General features: G+C 34.9%; 1 protein-coding gene across 3 annotated transcripts in view; it reads left to right on the top strand.

The window, feature by feature from the left end:
- Positions 1-23,456, top strand: part of MDGA2 (MAM domain containing glycosylphosphatidylinositol anchor 2) — a 786,794-nt gene that overhangs the window by 522,571 nt on the left and 240,767 nt on the right. For all 3 annotated transcript variants that reach the window (XR_013386160.1, XR_013386159.1, XM_077909189.1), the window contains exon 6: positions 12,151-12,420. Coding sequence is in view for 1 of the 3 variants with exons in the window: in XM_077909189.1 (XP_077765315.1) it covers positions 12,151-12,420 (270 nt within the window). In the remaining 2 variants the exon portion in view is untranslated. The remainder of the gene's footprint in view (positions 1-12,150; positions 12,421-23,456) is intronic.

Below are 23,456 nucleotides of genomic sequence, written 5' to 3'. Positions count from 1 at the left end.
GTCTTCATGTTAAACATTGTTTTGTGTGTTTAGGCAAAATGTTGAATATGAATATAGGCATAGAAAATATTATTATAGATATACTGATCCACAGTCAATGTAATATGGATTTAATTTTCTTTTTTTTTTTTTGCCGGATTTAATTTTCAAGTTACTAAAGATTTAAATAGGCAAATCAATACATATCAATATTAGGAATTTGAAGAAAAACAAAAAAATCATTCAACATTGAAAACAAATGGCATTTGTATCTTCTGCAAAGACATTTCAGCAGTTCATAATTAATCATGTCAAATGGGAAAATGTGGATTTACTGAAATTTATAGTGAAAATATCAGAGCTAAAATGTAAAAGCTATGTTTCCAATAGCTTTGAGAAATAAAATACTGTCAGGACATTTTGTATGTACATTTCTTATGTGTAGAGAGGAATTGAATTCAGAGGCGATTCAGTCAATGTTTTATCTCTCATATTAAAATAGTATTAAAAAGGTTTTATTGGCTTTTAATCTTTCCTTAAGCAACATTCCATTTTGTGCAGCTTATTTAGTTCTTTACACATGCTACATTACATTATTATCTTATTCAAAAAATAAATACCTCCCTTATCATGTAGCAGCATTGTCCTAGAACATGGCAGCAATATATTTAAATATTCTCCAAGTGTCTGAAATCCCAAGATAAGAAGTGTAGCTTGTTTAATGGTTAGACTTGAATTGACTCTCGTTGAAATTAGATCTGTAATGACAATGTTAAGCAGCAGGTACTGTTTACAGTATGTCAACATGATACCATAGTGACACCTCCTACAAGGTCTATAGTTTAAAATTGTCATTTTCTTCAGGGTAAACCAGAGTTGCATGGCTTTGTAATCCAGTCCAGTAAAATGGCTCCTGATCACACACAAAACTTGAAATTCAATTTTTCTACTTCACATTTATTTTTAACAAATTATGCTCTGATTCTTTAAGCCTTCCTTTTTCTTTTTTTTTAATTTAATTAACTATGGGGAAGGAATATCAATATAAACCTAATAGTAAGAAAAATACTTAATACATCTGCACTTGAAAGGGTCTCCTAAAAACACATTAGCCCTTTGTAAAAAAAAATCTGAAAAATTCTAGGGTTTCCCAGGAAAGATTTTTTTTTTAAGATTGTATTTATTTATTCATGAGAGATACAGAGAGAGAGGCAGAGACACAGGCAGAGAGAGAGGCAAAGAGAGAGAAGCAGGCTCCGTGAAGGGAGCTCGACGTGGGACTCGATCCTGGGTCTCTAGGATACGCCCTGGGCCGGAGGCAGGCACCAAACCGCTGAGCCCCCCAAGTATCTCCCCAGGAAAGATCTTAATTTAATATTAAGGCATTCTTACCTACTATAATTAGATGCCTAATTCAGCATTTCCAAATGCTCACATGTCCATTGGAGGCTAGAGCAGAAATCTCAACTGCTAGGTTGGAAACAGATACTTGCTAAGGGCTGAGGAACTCATGACACTACTGATCTGGGTTGTGACCCAATTCAGGCAATCAAGATATGATATCCTATTCTGTAAAACCACTTCTAAAATCCAACCTAAATAACTGTTATAATATTCAAGTGTGTTAAGTACAGATATATGTATGATTTTCTTATTTTATTTTTTATTGTCCTTTGGTCTACTACTGTATTCAGCAAAATATGACCACTTTTGTCTTTCACAAAATAGTATTTCATAGCAAACTTTAGAAGCATCGGCAGAAATATTTCTCTCTCTCTCTCTCTCTGCATCTTATTACTAACATCTAAATATATGGATGTATTACTTCTTTTCTTGCTTTTTAAAATTATACCTTCCTATTCAAGCATTTTGGGGAGAATTGTTGAAATATATGGAGGCTTGGCTTATCTTTGTGACCACACTTACTATGCCATGTAATAATTCACTTATTTCTCTTTCTCTTTTCTTACTGGCAGATTGTCAACTATCACTGTCTTTCTTCATTTTTCTGTCTCATGAAGCCTTTCTGTGTTTAAGTTCCTCCCCCTATCCTCTTAAAATCTGAGAATTTAAATTAGCTGATTCCATAATAGTAATGTATAAGTTAGGAGTAAACACACCCTGAGCAATGGCCTAAGAGCCTTTTCCAAAGACTCTTAGGATTCAGGCTTTTTTTGTTTGTTTGTTTGTTTGTTTTTGTTTTTTTTTTGTTTTGTTTTTTTTTGATTCAGGCTTTTTAATTGTGACTTAGGTGGTTCACAAGTCCTTTTTGCCTTATTTTCTGAATTGTAGACATTTCTAGAAGTCCAACTAGCAAACCACATTTGTTTTTGCCCTGCCCATGTTTTTATAATGTAATAATGGATGATACTAATATTACCTCTTCTTTTTGTTAAAGAGGCAGCACTAAGTCTTCCTCTGGCATAAATATCATCAAGAATTCAGTTAGAACTTAGAAATTATCAACCTCCTTTACTTCACTCGTGAGTTTATGAACAATGATTTATGTTCATCTCAAGTCAGACTGCCTAAATTAGAATACTACCTCCCCCATTCACTACCTATATGACCTTGGGCAAGTTATCTAAACTATTTCTTAGATTGGTAATAATTAGAATGGATAATAATAGTACCCATCTCATACAATTAAGTGAGTCTATATAGGTAAAGGGTTTTGAAGAGGGTCTGGCACATATTAAAAGTTATAATCGTCTCCATCTAATCTTTGCTGTATCTTGGATCTAATTTAGTTGTTTGAATAAAGTGAGTAAGATGTGTCATAAGATTAAGAGACTGCATGTCCAGATTTTTTCATAATCAAGATTTTTTAATCAATCTAGGCAGTCTATTAAGAATTATTTATTAGAATTCCCAGGATGTTTAGAGAGGCAAACAGAGGCCTAGTAGGGTTAAATCTATTGAGCATTATTCTTTAAGATTAGCTATGAGCCAATCTTAGTCAAAAAAGCTAAAAAATAAAGTTATAGAATCATAAAATGATTCAAAATAGAGCACTATAATACAGTGTCTCTCAAGCTGGGTAATAAAAAGAAAAAAATTAATCTCTATCAGATCAGTAAGAGAATAACCAATAAGAGAGTGCTTTTTTTCATGGATCCCTCTGTGTTATATTCCTGGTTTTAGAAATACCAGCTGCCCTCATTTCAGCAGCTGTGGTAGCCAGAACAGAATTATTGTTTTGTTTGCTTTGCTGCTCTGGTGAGGCTTCAGTATTATAGCTGCAAGATCCACACCAGATGGTCTTAGAGGTGATGTCTTTATCTGTTCTGCTGCTACACTATATCACTCTTACAGAAAAGCCTTAAGTCCTGATTTTTTAAGCCCATATTGAATTATCTACAGACTATCTTCTTATGAAAAAGGCCATTCTCCCTTTATTTTAGTTTTAGGGATATAATTTAGCTTAATCACATAGTTTATTAATAATAATGTACATGTCATAACTGAGCAAAGACTTAAGTATAAAAAAGTATGGATAATATACTATATTCATTTCATATAAGTAGCATACTTAATTTTGATAGAGAAATTCCTTGTCATCACCTTGTTAGTAATGTAAAGCATGGTTAAATTTAGATAGATTGAACAATGAAAGAACTGGCAAGTCTTTATAAGTAGTATTTTTCAAGGAATGACTCATGAAATCCTGAATCATAATGTCACATTCTTTCATATTATTATCTTTTTGGGTTAAGTTTATAATAAATAGTTAGGGCTTCAGTGAAATTTCTGTTCTCTAATCTTTATTTTTTTATTTTTTTATTTTTTTTAGATTTTTTTAAATTTTTATTTATTTATGATAGTCACAGAGAGAGAGAGAGAGAGGCAGAGACATAGGCAGAGGGAGAAGCAGGCTCCATGCACCGGGAGCCTGACGTGGGATTCGATCCCGGATCTCCAGGATCGCGCCCTGGGCCAGAGGCAGGAGTTAAACCGCTGCGCCACCCAGGGATCCCTCTAATCTTTATTTTTATTGTTTTTTTTATTTGAGTACAATTGACACACAATGTTACATTAGTTTCAGATGTACAACATAACGATTTGACAAATTTATACATTACCACAAATCTAGCTACCATCTGTTATCATACATCACTATTATAATATCACTGACTACATTCCTTGTTCTGTGACTTTCATTCTTGTGACTTATTCATTCCATAACTGGAAGCACATAACTTCCACTTCCCTTCACCTATATTGCCCATTCTTCCACCTGCTTCCCCTCTGGCAACTGTCATTTTGTTCTGTATATTTTGAGTCTGATTCTGCTTTTTGTTTGCTTATTTGCTTATTTGTTTTGTTTTGTTTTTAGATTCCATATATGAATGAAACCATATGGTTTTCAGTCAGCCTTATCGTACTTAGCATACTACACTCTAGGTGCGCCTGTGTTGTCTCAAATGGTACGATCTCATCCTTTTTATAACTGTGTAATATTCCATTAATATCACATCTTCCTTATCCATTTGTCTAATGATGTACACTTAGGTTGCTTCCATATTTTGACTATTATAAATAGTGGTACAATTAACATAGGGGTGCCTATATATTTTCAGATTAGTGTTTTCACTTTCTTTGGGCAAATAGCCAATAGTGGAACTTGGGGGTCGTATGGTGTTTCTATTTTTAGTTTTTTGAGGGACATCCATACTGTTTTCCATAAGAGCTCTGCCAATTTGTAATCCCACCAACAGCAATGTGAGAGTTCCTTTTCCTTCAGATCCTCGAAAATACTTGTAATTTCTTGTCTTTTTTTTTATTTTAGCTCTCCTGACAGGTGTGACACAATATTTTATTGTGGTTCTGATTTGCATTTCCCTGGCAATTAGTGATGTTGAGCATCTTGTTCTCTAATCTCTAAATTTTTTAAATTATTTTTTAATTTAAATTCAATTTGCCAACATATAGTGTAATACCCAGTGCTCATCCCATCAAGTGCCCTCCTTAGTCCCCATCACTCAGCTACCCCATCCCCCCATCCACCTCCACTTCTGCAACCCTTTGTTTCCCAAAGTTTGGAGTCTCTCATGGTTTGTTTCCCTCTCAGTTTTTCCCACTCAGTTTCTCTCCTTTCCCTTATGATTGCTTTCACTATTTCTTATATTCCACATATAAATGAAACCATATCATGATTGTCCTTCTCTGATTAACTATTTCACTCAGCATAATACCCTCCATTTCCATCCACGTCAAAGCAAAAGGTGGTGATTTGTTCTTTCTGATAGCCCAGTAATATTTCATTGTTTATATAGCCCACATCTTCTTTATCCATTCATCTGTCGAAGGACATCATGGCTCCTTCCACAGTTTGACTATTGTGGACATTGCTGTTATAAACATTGGGGTGCAGGTGTCCCAGGATTTCACTACATCAGTATCTTTGGGGAAAATACCCAGTAGTGCAATTGCTGGATCATAGGGTAGCTCTATTTTTAATTTCTTGAGGAACCTCCACACTGGTTTCCAGAGTGGCTGTACCAGTTTGCATTCCCACTAACCATGCAAGAAGGTTCCCCTTTCTCTACATTCTCTAATCTTTAAATTGAAAATTCTTTTATTTAATGAAATATTATTGAGCAATTAATCTTTGTGAAATTATTTTCTGGGTGTTGTTGGTACAAACACAAAAAACATCACCCTTTTCACCCTGATATCCTATTCCTAAATATCTCACAGTGAAAGAGTTGAGGTAAATTCTCTAATTGTTGGAGTGGAGCTTCAGGGGTGGATGCTATAAACAGCTAAGGTCTTATAAAGGAGGAAGTAACTCTATTGGCTTAGACAAAAAAAAAAAAAGAGGAATGCAGTGGAATTGATATTGATATTTGACCATGATAAAGTACTTGACCACTGGTTTCCCAGGTGGATTAGCACTGGAAGAGAATTCCAGGAAGCTGATAATAGTAAATTCATTCTCTACTGATCTTGTGAAGAGCACATCTTTTCACACTAGCACTATTATTAACCATCTTCTATCTTCTATATGAACAGGAAAATTCCATGGACAACAAATTCCTTAGTTGGAAGTGTTTTTTAGCTTAGATTTCTCTTCATGAATGATAACCTTCTGGGATTTGGCTGTGGGAGATGAATGCTTCAATTCTTATAAACTTGAATGAGACCAAATTTTGCCAACATTTCACATTTTGGCAAGAATAGTTAGGGATTTTTGACCAAAGGGTGGAGATATGTGTGGTTTTTAAAGTTGTTTTTCATCACGATTCCGAAGGTTTATGAAGACATTTTAGGCCATTAAGTATTAGAATCCTAACTATTGACATAACTTATTGACTGAAATAAAGCTTTTGACTTTATTGTCTTTTGCTTACCTTAGAACACAAGTTCCATTTCTAATTTTTCCATTATCTTGTTCAGTGATTAGATTCAAATGTACATAACACTTGTTCTGTTTTGTAAAGTTTCATTTTATTGAAGAATATATTTTGGAAAATTTCCTTCCTCATTTTGCTCATGTGGCATAAGTATCTTGAACAGGGATCATAAATGCACATAACTTCAGAGAACAGGCAGGTGATGTAAATATATGAAGTTACCTAAGACAATAGGAGTAATGGGGAAGGGGCTGGTTCTCTTCCTGTTAGGATGTGAGCTTCTGAGTGCAGGGATTCTTTGCCTGTTTTTTCCACCAATAAATCTCAAGTGCCTGTTACAGGGACTAAATACATATTAGGTGGTCAGTAAATACTTATTGAATGGACAAATGTGTTGAAATCTGTTATACTAGGGAAAATAAGCAACACACCTAAAAACATTCCTTCCTAACAACAGCAACAACAACAAAACATATTATGCCAACCTGTTTTGTAACCCTGTTATTATGAGCTAAGTCTCTTCTAGGAGACTTTTCTGTAAATTTCCATGAAGGAATATACTTGCTCTGCCTTCTCAATGATTTCCAGATATATTCACTCTGTGAATATTAACATAATGAGAAATGCATGTTGGTTTCAATATCTGTAGCAAAGCCTCTCTCTTGAATTAAGACTATTTATGAATACTGTTCTGAATATTGCCACATCCTAGAGCATTGTTTTAAACAGAATTTCTCAAAATGATATCATTCCTGGACTTCATGAGAACAAATCAATATGTCAACAATGATAATATTTGAAGGGTAACCCAATTAAATGAATAGATTATTTTCAGTCTTCAAATCAACTTCTAAAATATTCTTTTATTTTTACTATGTGAAATGTTCAACCTGTATTTCAATGAAATGTGTGTTGACAATGGATCCCAATGAAAAGACAGTGATTCCTGCATTTCAGTGAAGTGAGTAGTTCTTCTAAGAGAAACTTTTTTCTGTTCCTCGAATCTGTAAGCACAGCTTAAGCTGTATCTCACCACATAGAAAGAAGCTGGACTTGGTTTGTCTGTCATCTGTATTTTTTTTTTTTTTTTAGTTTAAATAATGTAGGATCAGGGGATCCCTGGGTGGCGCAGTGGTTTGGCTCCTGCCTTTGGCCCAGGGCGCGATCCTGGAGACCTGGGATCGAATCCCACGTCGGGCTCCCGGTGCATGGAGCCTGCATCTCCCTCTGCCTATGTCTCTGCCTCTCTCTCTCTCTCTCTGTGACTATCATAAATAAATAATAAATAAATAAATAAATAAATAAATAAATAAATAAATAAATAATGTAGGATCATAGCACAGAAACAGGAAGTTAATCATATGCATTTTTAATCCCCTTCCTTCAATTCATACTGTATTTATTCTTTTTGTGCCTATACCCTAATGGATAAAAATGCCTCAAGTCACCACTCATTCATTTCTTAGTCTTTCTTTCTTCCTTCCTTTCTTCATCCTCCCTGCCTTCTTTTCACATTACCTTCATATAACCAGCTGTTGATTGCTGATACATGGAAGGATAGTCTAGCAGACAGTGTGTAAGCCCTGCCTTCTCATCTTAGCAAGTTGTGGAGGTTACTACTATTTCTTTTGACAGGCTCCACATTCAGTATTCTTCTGTCTAAGGACTTTCTCTAGACTCAGTAATGTGTTCAGCCAATAATGAGGTTGGAAAGCTCAGAACCACAGAATAATCCTCATTAAGTAATGAGGTATGGGAGTTGGTAGACAAACACCCCACCCAGCCTTCTTGCTCTTCACCAGGAGAGCTCTGAGGTGTGTTCTACGGAGTCTGTCAGAGAGATCCAAGTGGCAAGAGGTCAGGCTTCTCACAGTGATGGCCTGCTCATTAGTACTTCTTTACTGGCTTTTTTCCCCATCCCTAGTCCCCATTCTTACTTCCTTCAATATGATTCCTGGCCTCTGCACTCAGATTAACTATGTATATCAGAAACTATTTTGGGAAAGATTCAAACTAAGAAAACTACCATCCTAGCTGAGATCTCTCTGCTTCTTCCATTCCTTTGTAGGGCTAAAGACTAGTTCCCTTGAGTCACGGAGACTTTCCTGTGAGATTCCTACATCCTCATCTGTCTAGCCAGTCACACTTAGGGACCTGAAACCAGGAAGGGACACATAGCTATTCTCTGCTCTGAATATCCAACTACTTGGGATTTGGTGTGAGAGTGAACAGGCCAGTCCTCTCTGTCTGGAACCCATGGAAGTGTCTGTTGCTCAGCCCAAGAAAACTCTTCTTTTTGTTTGCCAGGACAGGGGGAGCTGAAGGGAACATGGGAAGAATTCCCTTTCTCAGAGATATCTCCTAAAATATATTTTCCTTATTGCTGTTATTGAAGTTCTATTAAACATTTAGGATTTTGGAAAATAGAGACAGAAGACTGGCCTTTCCTCTCTCTTACTTCCTTTCCCTTTCCCTCTCTCTCTCTCTCTCTTTGTTGTCCTACTTCATCATATTCCTCCCAGGACCAATAATTTATCTATCTATCGATTGATTGACCAATCATATTCCTACTACAGAGTACGTCAGTCATGCTACAATGTTGGCATACTAATGTTAAAGAGGAGAGAGTCAAATCTCTGGAACAACTGCTATGGTGACCCATGCTTTCCATAATTAAGGAATGGCAAGATTGTCTTTCTGAAAATCTGATTGGCACCACAGTTATTTATAAGCCCTGCATACATACAGAATGTTTATAGCTAGTGGTATGTGTATCTATGTATGTGCTATGTTAAAAGCTAACTTAGTTGGAATTGCTTTTATAATTTGAGGCACATTTTGGTAATAACTATAAAGCATGTTTCAAATAACCTATGAAATTTCACTTTATTTGGAAGATTTCCTTTATTTTTATGTATTTCATTTTTTTTTCTACTTTTGCTTTGATTTGATGCAGATCCCAAATAAAAATTATACTCTTTTCAGTGTTTCTTTTGTCCCTTTTTCAACCTTCATATTTAGTTTCTTTATCACTTAACAATGAACTTAAAATAGTAATCTCTCTCTCACATGTTGCTGTGAAGAATGTATGGATGTCTAGATCCTGCAGTATGTTTTAGGACACTGCACTTTTCTCATAGTAAGAAGGAAACTGATGACATCTGGGGTCTTACATGTTTTATGCTGATAAAGTGAGGGAGTAATCTGGCCAACACATGCTCTAGGCATTTACTGAATACTCAGCTACCTACATGGTTTAATGTAATGAGATATATCTTTCCTATATACCTATTTAGGCGCTAAAGAGGACGCTTATAATGCAAACTCAGGATGGCTGGATGGTTTAAGAACACTGAAAAAACTGAAAAAAATAGCATTCATTTACAAGGTAGATGATGAAATGGATATAATAGAGCTTTGAAAAGGCCTATGAGAATGTTGAATTTAGAAAAATGAGAACAAGTGAGGGAGGAGAAGAGGGTGAGAGAGAATCTCAAGCAGTCTCCATGTCCAATGCAGAGCCCATGTAGGGCTCATCTCATGACCTTGAGATCATAAGCTGAACCAAAATTGAGTCAAGCACTTTAACTAAGTCATCTGGGTGCCTCTGGGGTATTTTTAATGTCAGGGATAATATTAGAAAAATGAATGCCATCTTCAACAAAACTAAGTTGGACAATATTCTTTTTTCAATTCAGATTTGGAAAAGAGGGTTTTTAAAAATAAGATTGTGAATATGGTTCTGTATAATGCATTACAAGTAGAACAATGGTCTTGTTATATATGTATTATTTTTTGAACTTTAGGATTGGGGGGGTTTCTTTAAATATTATCTGTCTAATAGAAAAACAGCTCATCTTTGTACAAGTCTTTGTCAGAGGCAAGTAGTTCTTGAGTTAATGTCACCATTGTATGTTTCCATAGTCTAAACATATGCTATTAATGGCTCCTAAGCTTTGGGACATTTAATTTTACTAAAATATGGTATAAAACAAATGAGCTTTGTTAATATGATATAAAAGTTGGAATCTCCAGAATTATATTTTAACTAATTACCTTTGTAAATTATACTATTTACTTCAAATTGGGCTATAGGGATTTCTTTTACTTTTTTGGCAATATATCAATAATTAATTGATATAATATTTAAATAGTAATATCAAAATATTTAAATAGTAATATCTCTTGTCAGCTTAACAACCTTAAGTAACTCTTGAGAAAATTTTCTTTCTACTTAACGATTGCTATGTACATTTTCTAATTTTAGTCATGAATCTTTATAATTTAACGTCAACAACTCACAAGGGCTATTAAGACACTTTGAAAACTTCCATATTGCTTAAAATGATGTTAGAAAAATCAACATGCAAAAATGATGTTTAAAAATGTCATCCAGGCAAACTGCCTATCCCAAACTGTGCCAATTCCATAATAATATGGAATTGTTTTCTTGCTCTCCTCTGTTTGTTTTGTTTTAATAAGGAAAACAAATATTAGGCTACACAAGAGTTTACCTTTTATTCTGAGAAAAACACTCCCCAAGTCTTAAATTGAAGTTAATAGCTTAAAAAAATCACATAGTACAATTGAACACTTTACGTGTAATATGGATTGATTTCAACACAGTTTTGACTTTGGCATAAAATATCTCTGAATATGTGAGATCAAACACTAGCATACTGCACCCCCCACCCCATTTTTATTTAGAGATGCATTGTTGTTGGCCAGCACTCAGTGTAAGCAGAAAAGAAGTGCTGTATGTGAACATACATATTTTTGTGCTGTTTCTACTTTGAGTGTTTAATGAAAAGTCTAACACAGCATTTTTTTAATGGATATTTTATCTTTTTATTTTTTTAACCTGAAAGACTGCAAATGACTTATTTTCAATGGGGAGATTATTATAAACTAAACATTCGAGTGGTAGGAGGCATAGTTTGGTGACTATGTTTGAGCTCTCATTTCTTTGTTTTAAAGCAGTGCTTATGAAACTGTCTAGACCTTTTATGAATGGAGAGGTTAGAGATGAAGTATGGGGACTGCATTAGAATTAGATGATATCATTATTCCTTTCAAGATCAAAAATTAGGGATCCCTGGGTGGCGCAGCGGTTTGGCGCCTGCCTTTGGCCCGGGGCGTGATCCTGGAGACCCGGGATCGAATCCCACATCGGGCTCCCGGTGCATGGAGCCTGCTTCTCCCTCTGCCTGTGTCTCTGCCTCTCTGTCTCTCTCTGTGTGACTATCATGAATAAATAAATAAAATCTTTAAAAAAAAAAAAAAAAGATCAAAAATCAGGCCCACTGCTTGGTAAAAGACTGGAATGATCTGTGCCTTAATCTCTTACTCTATTGTGTTCAGGTGCAAAAATGTATCATTTCACCTCAGAATGATCCAAAAATTAAATAATTAACAATCTTCACCATGAAAATACAAGGACTAAACAGCTGCAATACTTATACCTGGAAGGACAAAAACAAATGGTGATTGTCAGCATTAAAAGGGAAAGGGATTTTTGTTTAAAAACTTTAATCCTTTTTATCATTCTAATTTTGGAACAGTAATCTCAGAATACACAAATTTTAATTCCTCTCTCTCTGTGTAAGGTACTTAGTACACTTCTACAAGTTTATGCCATGTAATTAAAATATGTAACCATTATGTCTGGTTTAAATTTGATTAATACAATGTGATTTTGGCAAAGGAAAAGAATATGTCCTTTAATTGTTTGAATAAATATAAAGCATGCTGTTGAATTCCAGTTGTAACAGATCTAAACAGTGCATTTTTTTGTTTGTTGGTTTATGTCTTTTAGCATCTCCGTCAATTAAACTCTTGGTGGATGACCCTATAGTTGTAAATCCTGGAGAGGCCATAACATTAGTGTGTGTTACAACAGGAGGAGAGCCTGCACCCACTCTCACTTGGGTCAGGTCCTTTGGGACTCTGCCTGAAAAGACTGTTTTGAATGGAGGAACGTTGACCATACCTGCCATCACCTCAGAAGATGCTGGTACTTACAGCTGCATTGCCAATAACAATGTAGGAAACCCTGCAAAAAAGTCCACCAACATCATTGTGAGAGGTAAGTTGGCCTAGAGAATGTTACCAAAAAAATTTCTGGATAAACCAGGTTATTGCAAAGCAAATAATGTTTGATATAAAAACATTTCCTCAAATATTGCATGCATGTGTAACATACATAGAAAATTCTTTATAATTGATGAATGATGTCTAATTATAAATGGAAACTAAAATTTCTGAATCTTAATAACCATACTTCATATTTGCATTGGATAGTTTTCATAACACATTCTTAATGATACTATGAAACTATTCCATTGAATACTTTTTATATGTTCTTAGTAAAAGAAATCATTAAAATGCAAATGTGGCATAGGGCATTAAACATTATTATACAGATTGTGTATTAGTTCAGGAATTTAGCAAATGTATCAATTTAATGTTTAATAAACATTTATTGAGTCTCTATTACAAGCAGAGCTCTAAATTGTGGGATTATATAGAGATCTATAAAACATTACCTTGTACTCAAGGATTATACTGCGAAATAAAATATCTCAATTAACAGCCCTATAATACAGTGTTCAGGAGGTAAGCAAAAACTATAGACATGAAACTATAGACATGAAAAAAATTACAGTAACTACTGGCTGAAGTTATTAAGGAATATCTAATATCATTTTCATAAGGTTCTAGAGGCTGGGTAGATTTTTAACTGACTGAGATTAGGGAAAGACATGAAAAAGTCAGAGATCACGAAAGACAAAGTATATCTGAGGTATTGGCATAAAATATGGGTCACTAAATCAATAGTGGCACTGAAGTACTAGTGTGGATGCTGCCAGCTGGTGGGCTGGTACTACGTGGAAGAAATGTTATCCCTCCAGTTTGGAGGATGTAAAGTTATGGTTCAAGGAGTTTGTATTTCTTTATGTCTCACTTCACCTGGCATGGTCCTGGGTTGGGAGTGGGGGATGGACACCAATGGCTCTAAATTAAAATAGATATCCATTCTGCCCAAGAGGACACTTCTCATAGGCAAATGGAAGTTTTTTTGTGATGAAGGATTATAATGGAAACAAAACATAATTGAGTGTATTGAGATTATCATTTGTGATTTTGTGAACACGAATTATGCTGGTTTTGAAGCCTGTTCGTATCCAAACTCTTAGAAATATGCTACTTAACCAAAAATATGCTCTAATCAAAATATTGCAAGGTGTTAGATATAAATCAAGACACTTGGAAAAATACTATCTGCTGCAAAACTGTAGGCCATACAATATTTAGTAGTTGCAAGATATACCATTATTTTATGTATCACTACAAAGTAAAACATAATGCCAATTAAACTACCGTAGTGTTTTCTTATGAGATAGAATCTTATTGAAAGAAGTCTTTCAGATCTGTTTATGCGTAGGTTTTCTTTTAAGCCATATATCACCCATTAGTAGACATAAAAAGGAAAATAAAGAAAAATAAATTGCTTATTTTTCAAACTCCACACTTAGAACCAATCCAACTGCTTTAATCTCAGTCTTAGATGACTATGATTTTCTACACAGCATCTTTTTTTCTCATTAAGAACATTTACAATTCAGAATTACAGAGAAATATCGTCTCTGATTTTCTCCCAAGGCAGACCACCACTGCTGTGCCCTGTTGATAGCAACCGTAAAAGGATATTGAATGTGAGGTACATTCTGATTTTATGTGAGCGTAATAAGGATTTTGAAACCAATGAAATGTGATCTCTATCTCGGTTGTTTAATTTTAAAATTTTCTACTGGACAACTACTTATATTCTAATGAATTAGCAAATTTGTAAGGGATACATGAAGGTAACTACAAAGAGCAGTGTTCCTACCCTCAAATCCCTACCTTCAAAGGGTTTTACAATTCTGTAAGGAAGATAAGAACACAAAGGAATAATATATGGTAATAAATAAAAAGACATGGTCCCTGAATGGACGTATATTAACTTTTCTAACTTAGATATCAGTATTGGTAAAATGCAACTGCTCTAAGCCTTGTCTCAGTGACTAATCAGATTCTGTTCCTCAGCCACCACAATTTTCAAGAAAAAAAAAAAGGAAAGAAAAAACAAAACTGTACAAATCACCATGTTTATTATTTCTGATTTTTATCTGTTCACCTTTAAACACATACTTTCCCAAGTAGCCATGAAATAGTGCTACCAAATCTTGCAACAAAAATTGTGAGATTGATTAAAGCATTGCAAGACTATTTTTAAGACTCGTGGCTGCAATGGAGGACCTTTCATTCCATTATTTTATCAAGGATAGGAACTCACTAGAGAAAAATAATGCCATTAGAACAGAGGATCATCTGCAACTACATTGAATTCCTACAAAATTGGCAGAATCTCTAGCATAAAATGTCTGTGTTGCTCAGGCACCCTCCAGAAGGGACTGACCATCCACAGCCCATACATACTCAGGAAGTGATCTGCTCTTCCCTGTTCCATCTAGCGGGTTTCATCCAACTTCTTACAAAGGACAGTTTCCAACTTTGACAGGAATGGTCTAAAATAAATAGAGCCTAAAAATGTATTTCCCCAATTTATAATTTATTTTTAGGCCTTTAATTTATCTGAAGTACACATTTGCATCACCATATAATATTACCAGCGAGACCTCTCTGCAGTGGCATCCACATCATTCATAAAATCAAGTTTGTATAAAATCCTGCTGAATATAGAAATAGCCTTGGTTAGTGAGTCCTAGATTGCATGTGGGGAGAGAAATGGCTACAGTAATGTGAGACATCTGATATCTGCCACAAAGACCAAGAAATTCAGCTAAAGAAAATGGTTTTCTTTTTATTGTATCAAAGAAATCATTTTCAAGTCTTCTGAATTTGTAGACCTCTACAGTGTCCCAGATTAACTGTGTCATGGATACAGTAAAACTAGAGTTCTCTATTTATTTTATTCTGTAATTAAATCAGGATTTATAGACCAGGTTTTCTGGGCTAGCACAGGGATATTTTGTGCACAGAATTCCCATTACCATTGGAGAATATTCATGGACAAAAAAAATACAAGCATAGGGTGCAGACAGGAATAAAACTCTAGAAACATTTCTGAATTTGTCTTTTGATATTTTTTAATAGGAAATACTTTAAATAATGTAGACAATACTTCAAGTAGAATGCAGGCTCAAAGCATCTCATATGTTTTAATATTGTGTTAGATATTTATAAATATAGCTGCTATGTCTTTTCTTATGATTCCTTAAGAAATTGTAGTGATTGAGCCATATTTCTCCCAAGTCAGGAGAGAAGCAGGGTGGCTTGGACTTGGTGCTCTCCAAACTCCTGTTCAGTATGTCATTTTCACATTTCTCATTTGTTATGAATTGAACCGCTGTGCTGAAAAAACATGGTTCATAACCTGACCAAGATATTATTGTATTTTAGTTTCCTGTGGTCTTTTTAAATTTTATTCAGTGGTGTGATCATCCCCTGTTTCCAGAAGAAAAGTCAGGCATACCCCATGATGCTTATGCTCATTATTAGAAATAGAGAATCTTACAATGCATTCAAATCACAAACACAAATTTAGTTCAATGTTTTCGGATGCATGATCCAAAATAGTAGAAAAACTCCAAACTTAATGCAAAAATTTCTCTCCTGCCTGGCTTGGGTCCACATGGGGCTGGGGACCTGCAATGGGAAAGCAAGAGAAGGTGGTATGGTTGGCTTCTTCCCCTTTGTCTGTCTGTCCTCCACCTCCTTGACAATGCATTCCAGCCCTGACCTGATTGCCAGGTTCTGAAGTCCCTGGCTTCGGGTGGGGTAGAGAAGTCTTCTCTATATAAAACATCTTTCTTTTTTATATGGCACAATAATGTACTCTTGGGAGATTACTCTGTCTAGAAGATCTATGTGGATCAAGGACTGAGCTCTAGTGATGGGATTTCCCAGGAGTCCCTTAAAAATACCACGTTCTCTGAGCACAAGCTCTTGTGAAGTATCCTTTCCTCTTTTCTGCTGAAGGCTTCTCTTTCCTCCAAGCATCCAACTAAACAGAGTCCAAGATAGGCCTGTACCACTTCTCCTTCCCTGTGACGCACATCTGTTTAGCTTACCAGTAAACTCTGTGAGAGCCCACAAATTCCAGTTTAGCCACCTCTTTCCTATTGCCACATGGGTTTTGGCTACCTCAGATAGATCAGGTACCTTTTCCGAGAGAATATTTCAGAGCTCTGACTGGTCTTATGAAAAGCTCCTCAGTAAGATTGAGATTCTCCTTCTGCCACCATTGTCCACATTGGTTCTGTCTTCAAACTATACCTGCATCTGGTCATGTCTCGCCACGTTCACTGTTACCACCTTTAAATAAACTATCAATATATCTCCTGTGGTTGATTAAAATAGTCTTTTCATCCAACTTTCTGCTCTGGCTCCACTTTTAGAAGCCCCTCCTTTATCCACTTAGATAAGGTAGACTAGGCTGTTAACAAACAGACCTATAGCTGTAATCACTTTAAACAAGAACACTTGAGATTTTTCTCATGAAAAAGTCCAGGCGTTTCCTAGTTGATAAGGCTAGTGATGGTGATGTATATATGATTGGTGTGTATAGAGGTGAAGAGCCTGCTCCATGCAGTCATTCAGATACCTAGATTGATGATGTTTCTGTCCTCATGCAAAAGCCAGAGTGATTGGAATTATGTCATCCTCCTGACAAAAACTCCAGTGGATTTCATCTCACCTAAAATGGAATTCAGATTCCTCATCATCATTTCATATACCTCTCTTCTTTACCTACTATACTTCAGACACATTCTTTTTCTTTTCCCACATAGGACTTAAATATTTGCTGTTCTTTGGCCTAGAATGTTAATTTTCAAATACCACCTTCTGGAAAGTGACTTGGGCTACCCTTTCTGAAATAACCCACCCCTAGTTCCCTTACATGATTTGTTGTTCCTTCTTATCACATAACTACCTAGAGTTATTTTATATGTATTTCCTTATTTATAGTCTCTCTCTTTTATGGGGACAGTGGGGACAAAAAAATTTATCCATTGTCCTATTCAGTGATGTATCCCTAGAACTTAGAAAACTACCCAACGTATAGTAGATGCTCAATAAATATATGTTGAGTAAATGGATCTCTTTTATAAGTTTACTGGCTTAAACATTTCTTACAGACTCTATCTCCCTTTGAAATTCTAATTATGTACTAAATGACATTAAGGTAAATTAGGAAACTTTATATACATATTAAATCATATGAAACATCTGTGTGATGTTTGAAAGGCATCATTGTTGTTATTATTTATTGCTGTGTAATAAGCCACGCCCAAAGAGTAGCTTAAAATAGTGCTGTCATTTGTTTTGCTCACAAATCTGGGGGTTGAGAGGCTCAGCTAAAAAATTAATGGTCTCAAATGATTGCACTCAGCAGCTTGGGCTGGAATCAACTTCAAGGCTTCTCATTTAGATATCTGTTGCTAAACTAAAAAGTTTGAACAGCTGAATTCTTTAGGTTAATCTCTGTCATTCACTCTCAGTAGACCCTTTACAGTTTCTCCATATGTCATACTTACAGTAGCTAGACTTCTACTGGATCACAGGGCAAAGAGCTGTATGGATTTTTTTTTTTAACCTGGGCTCTCAAGTCATGCATTGTCATATCTGCATTCTATTCAAGGCAGTGATAAAGCCTGGCCTGTTTCCAGAAGGGGATAAAAAGGAGGAATGTCAAATAATCTACAGGCTTGTTTTGTAAAAGGCAGCATGATATGTGGTGTACTCCACAAATCATATTCTTCCCCTCATGTTCCCATGCTTCCTCAAGCTCACTCATGCTTCTTATTTTGTTCCCATTTTCTCCTTAATTTCATCAGCCCCTCTCTTAAACCCCTGGCCTCTGCTAAGTGACATTGTAAACAGTTTTTTTTTTTTTTATTTTTAGAAATATTCCAGCCTATTTTTGTTGGCTATGATCTCAGATTTCTAATAAGGAGAGAGAGAAAAAGTTGTCAATATTGAAATAGATTTAACCTTTATGGAGGAAGTCAATATGTATTCAGTGAGGCATACATTTACAGTTCCCTAACTGCACAGAAATATTCTGTAACCTCCAGGAACATCATAACCCTCTGTTCTGAAAAGTGTTGATTTGCCTAACTCTAATGTATCCATGTGAAATAACTAAGTTCTCACTAATAATCTGAATTGTGATATTAAATATGTTTGTTCAGAACTCACTTAGTGGAGATACCTCAAATATTAGCACACCTAACATTTCAAAATGATCTTTAGGCTTAATACAAAAAAATATAATTCTAAAATTCTGGGAGAATAAAAATGTGAACAGTTGAGTGTATCAGTTCCACTTAGATAATAGTAATAGTAATAGTTATTATTTATTGAACACTTAACTATGTACCAGGCTACCAGAGAGACTGTGTACATTAACTTTTTAATCATTCCAAAATATTTATGAGGTAAAAAATATCATTATTCCCATTTTTTTTTTGAAAAAATTATAAGTGAAGAGGGAGCAGTTAAGTAACTTCCCCCAGACAAGCCTAATTTCAGCAGCAAAGCTGAGATTCAAAATCCACACAGTATGATTCCAGGGCCACTATCTTAACCAAGGTACCATAGTGCCTTACAAAATTTAGCCAATTTTTTAAAAAATGTATAATCTACTCCTCATCCCCCAAATTGAACTGACTAATGTCCTTTATTATTTCCTTTATTCTTGCCTTGCTTAGAGACTTACTAGGGATTATTTCTTAAATATATACCCATTTGTGATTGGAAGAAGTTCTGTTTTTGTTACTCAGCACTTTTTTCTGTGGTAATGGTAGGCATACTTCAAGTTCTAACCAAGTGAGAGTTTATAGATTATGATTTTCTAAATAATATTGCATTGTGAAGGACTTAGCATGACTTACCAGCTCTTACAAATTAATGTACAGGAATTTTAAGAATTTCTATTACTTAGAAGAGACCAGTTGAATCACAGAAGACAAAGACACAAAACAATTGCACAAATAAAGCATGGAATATAAACAAGGAAACAAATAAGTAACCTATACTTTAAAAAGTATGTTCATTGTTTTTGCCAGAAGGCATCTATTTCAAGCTATTGATTAGAAAGTCAGTCAGAATTGACAATTTTCCATAAATAACTGATTAAATTTAGCTTTCAGTGTTTCTAAAAGTAAATTATTTGTGAATTTCCAATAACAAGGTCATTGCACTTCCCAAGCATTTAGATTAATCAAATTAAATTTCCATTTATCACATTTTCTTTGATGATCTGTCATTAATAAAAACTACAATGATAATAGCTGAAGTTGTAGAAAACCAATCTTTAACATTTTCCAAGAGCAAAGCTGTCTGCTGTGTGCAGGTGTCCCAATTATTCATGTAGATTAAATGCTTTATTTCTGTTTTCCCAATTTAATATTCTGTAGTAATTACATCTCCCCCAAACACCAGAGAGAATTTTATTATATTATGTTTTATAGCTCTGAAATGGTTTCATTATTATTTTTTAAGAAATTAATCTGGGCTATACAAAATATGAAAGTTATCAAATTCAGTAGTTCTCATCTAAATATAGATAGCTCAGTTTCTTTTCATAAATAGGATATATCTAACTTATCTTTCTTCATTGAAATAATATATGAGGAATTATAAAATATAATTTCAAGTAAGAGAAGTTTGTATAGATATTGCCTATTCTTCTTGTTATTTTTAAAGATTTTATTTCTTTGAGAGAGAGAAGGGGCAGAGACAGAGAGAGTGAAAAAGAGAGAACGCAAGAGTAGGGGAGGGGCAGTGGGACAAGCTGACTCCCTGCTGAGTACAGAGCCTTCCTCGGGGCTAGATCCCAAGACCCTGGGGTCATGATCTAAGCTAAAGTCAGACTTTGATTCAGTCACCCAAGCATGTTTACATCATGGTAACATGATGGGTAACAGCTTAGTTATACATGTTTATTTTATTAAAGCTTACATCATCCTCCTTGGTAGATGGTCTCTCGTGTTTAGTCAAAAAGAGATGTGCCAGTTTGTAGTAGTGCTTTGAAAGGAAATACTTGCTAATATCCAGAAAATAAGAGTCTTATTCAAATAACATTATTTTAAAAATATTTTAATCAGTTTCTTTGAAGGTGTTTTATGTATTTTGTTTTTTTTTTCTTCAGTTTTTGGTTTTGTTTTGTATACCCTAGAGTTGTAAAATGGATCCAAAACAATGATATTAATTTGAAAACATCTAATTCAGATGTTTTTGTCCTATTATTTTTTTAACTATTTAATTTTTTATTGAAATTTAATTTAGTTAATATATACCGTATTATTAGTTTCAGGGGTAGAGTTTAATGATTCATCAGTTGCATATAACACCCCGTGCTCATTGCATCCAGTGCCCTCCTTAATGCCCATCACCCAATTACCCTTTCACCCCACCCACCTACCCCTCCAGCAGCTCTGTTTATTTCTAAAAGTTAAGAGTCTCTTACGGTTTGCCTTCCTCTTTATTTTCATCTTATTTTTATTTCTCCTTCCCTTCCCCTATATTCATCTCTTTTGTTTCTTAAATTCCACATATGAGAGAAATCATATGGTATTTATCCTTCTCTGACTTACTTTGCTTAGTATAATACCCTCTATGTCTATCCATATCATTACAAATGGCAAGACTTCATTCTTTTTGATGGCAGAATAATATTCCACATTATCTTTATCCATTCATCTGTTGATGGACATCTGGGATTTTTCTATAGTTTGGCTGTTGTGGACACTGCTGCTATAAACATTGAGGTGGTACCACTCCTAATCACTATCTTGTATCCTTTGGATAAATACCTTAGAAGTGCAGTTGCTAGGTCATATGGTAGTTCTATTTTTAACTTTTTGAGGAACTTCCATACTGTTTTCCAGAGTGGCTGCCAGTTTACATTCCCACCAACAATGTAAGAGGTTTCTCCTTTCTCTGCATCCTCACCAATATCTGTTGTTTCCTGAGTTGTTAATTTTAGCTATTCTGACTGGTGTGAGGTTATATCTCATGGTGGTTTTGATTTGTATTTACCTGATGCTGAATGATGTTGACCATTTTTTCATATGTCCGTTGTCCATCTGTATGTCTTCTTTGAAGAAATGTCTGATCATGGCTTCTGCCGATTTCTTGACTGGATTTTTTTGGTTTTGGGTATAGGTTGCCTTTTAGTTTTGTTGATTATTTCCTTTACTCCACAAAAGCTTTTTATCCTGATGAAGCCCCAATGGTTCATTTTTGTTTTGTCTTTGTTGTTATGGCAGGTACTTATTTCCCAAGCCTATTGACTCACCACACTGGGTTAGTGTGGGTTAAATGGTCTGTAGGCAGTAAGGTACCAGGAAAGAGATCTGTGATATGGTTCTGGCATCCCTTCAGTTAGCTATCAGATCATGAGTATGTAAATAGGCTTCTGCTTACTTTACAACTAAGAATTGTAGTAAATAAACTCTAAGATACTTTTATTCTAACCACCTATGATTCTATATTGTCAAAATGTACCTTAACCTAGGCCCATTTCTGGACTTCATCATTCTTTTTTTCTGTTTACAAACTTCCCCATGGAGATGCACAACTACAAACACATGGTCTGCAGATTTACACATCAACACAAATATTAAAGAACATTAAACTTTAAAACAAAATTCTATTTTCTATATTTTTAGTTACATACCTCAGGATATTAAACCAGGAAGATAAATTTGAATGATGCTTTCAACAGATATTTAGAAAATTTCTGTTCCATGCTGTACCTGCATCAGTTGCTATGAGGCACAAGAAGAGGAATGAGTGCAGTCCCTGAGCGCACAGTCTTACACTTGCATGGAAAAAAATATCAGGCAACTATTCCCTTCATAGGTCATAGGAAGACCATAACCATAATAGAAGCATAGGCATGAGCTGTTGGAACCTCAAATGAGGAAACAATTAATTCTGATTAGGGAGAAACAAGAAAATTCCGTAGAGGAAGGTGACATATGAACTGGTCTTTGAAAAGTGCGAATCTTTTCATATTTAGAAACCAAGTGTCTCTTTCCTATGCTATGTAGAATGGTGACATTAACTAGCTTTTTGAATTAACTTATTTTCTTATTCATGAAATATTAGAAATTGTTGATAGCCTTTCAAAGAAAAATCTATGTTTAACTTCCATCTTTTCTAATAGAATATTTTCAGGAATTAATTTATACATTTTATTTTATTTTTAAATGATGCTTAGAAGTTAATATTCTGGGGACACCTAGGTGGCTCAATGGTGGAGCATCTGCCTTCAGCTCAGGGCATGATCCCGTGGTTCTGGGATCGAGTCCCACATTGGGCTCCCTGCATGGAGCCTGCTTCTCCCTCTGCCTCTGTCTCTGCCTCTGTCTCTATGTCTCTCATGAATAAATAAAATCTAAAAAAAAAAAAAGTTAATATTCTGCAGTCTTGACTTGTGTGAGATTTTATATACAATTTTTAATTGAATTAGTCAACCTGTCAAATTTTGCTTGCTCTGTTTTTCTGTTTCTCTTTGAGTTCTGTCTAATATACTTCCAAATGAGTGTTCTCTTTAAATGCTTCAGGAAATTTCTAAGTAGAATCAATCAAACTTAATTCTTAAATTATTCTTCTCTAGACTCCATAAGATGATATCTTAATTTTAGCTTTTAAAGAATCTTTTCTTGTTTTTTTCCTTTTTGCCTCAAATATACTTATCTGAAAATTTTGTATGCATGTAAATCATCAACCCAGTAATTCAAACTCATCTTAACCAGAATTCATCTGTTAAGATTCAAGTGTTAATGACTAGTAAGTGAAAATTTATCCATGACAAGTCAATACATGTGTTCCAAACTATTTAATTAATTTTCAAAATCTCAAAGTTGGGAAAATACTTTACAAATGTTTTATTTATGGGCATCCCAGGTGGCTCAGTGGGTTAGCGCCGCCTTCAGCCCAGGGTATGATCCTGGAGTCCCGGGATCAAGTCCCATGTCGGGCTCCCTGCATGGATCCTACTTCTCCCTCTGCCTGTGTCTCTGCCTCTCTCTCTCTCTCTCT

Source organism: Canis aureus, chromosome 9, assembly GCF_053574225.1.
Source record: "Canis aureus isolate CA01 chromosome 9, VMU_Caureus_v.1.0, whole genome shotgun sequence".
Lineage (NCBI taxonomy): Eukaryota > Metazoa > Chordata > Mammalia > Carnivora > Canidae > Canis > Canis aureus.
Note: the sequence above shows the minus strand (reverse complement) of the source record. Positions and strands in the feature narration are given on the sequence as shown.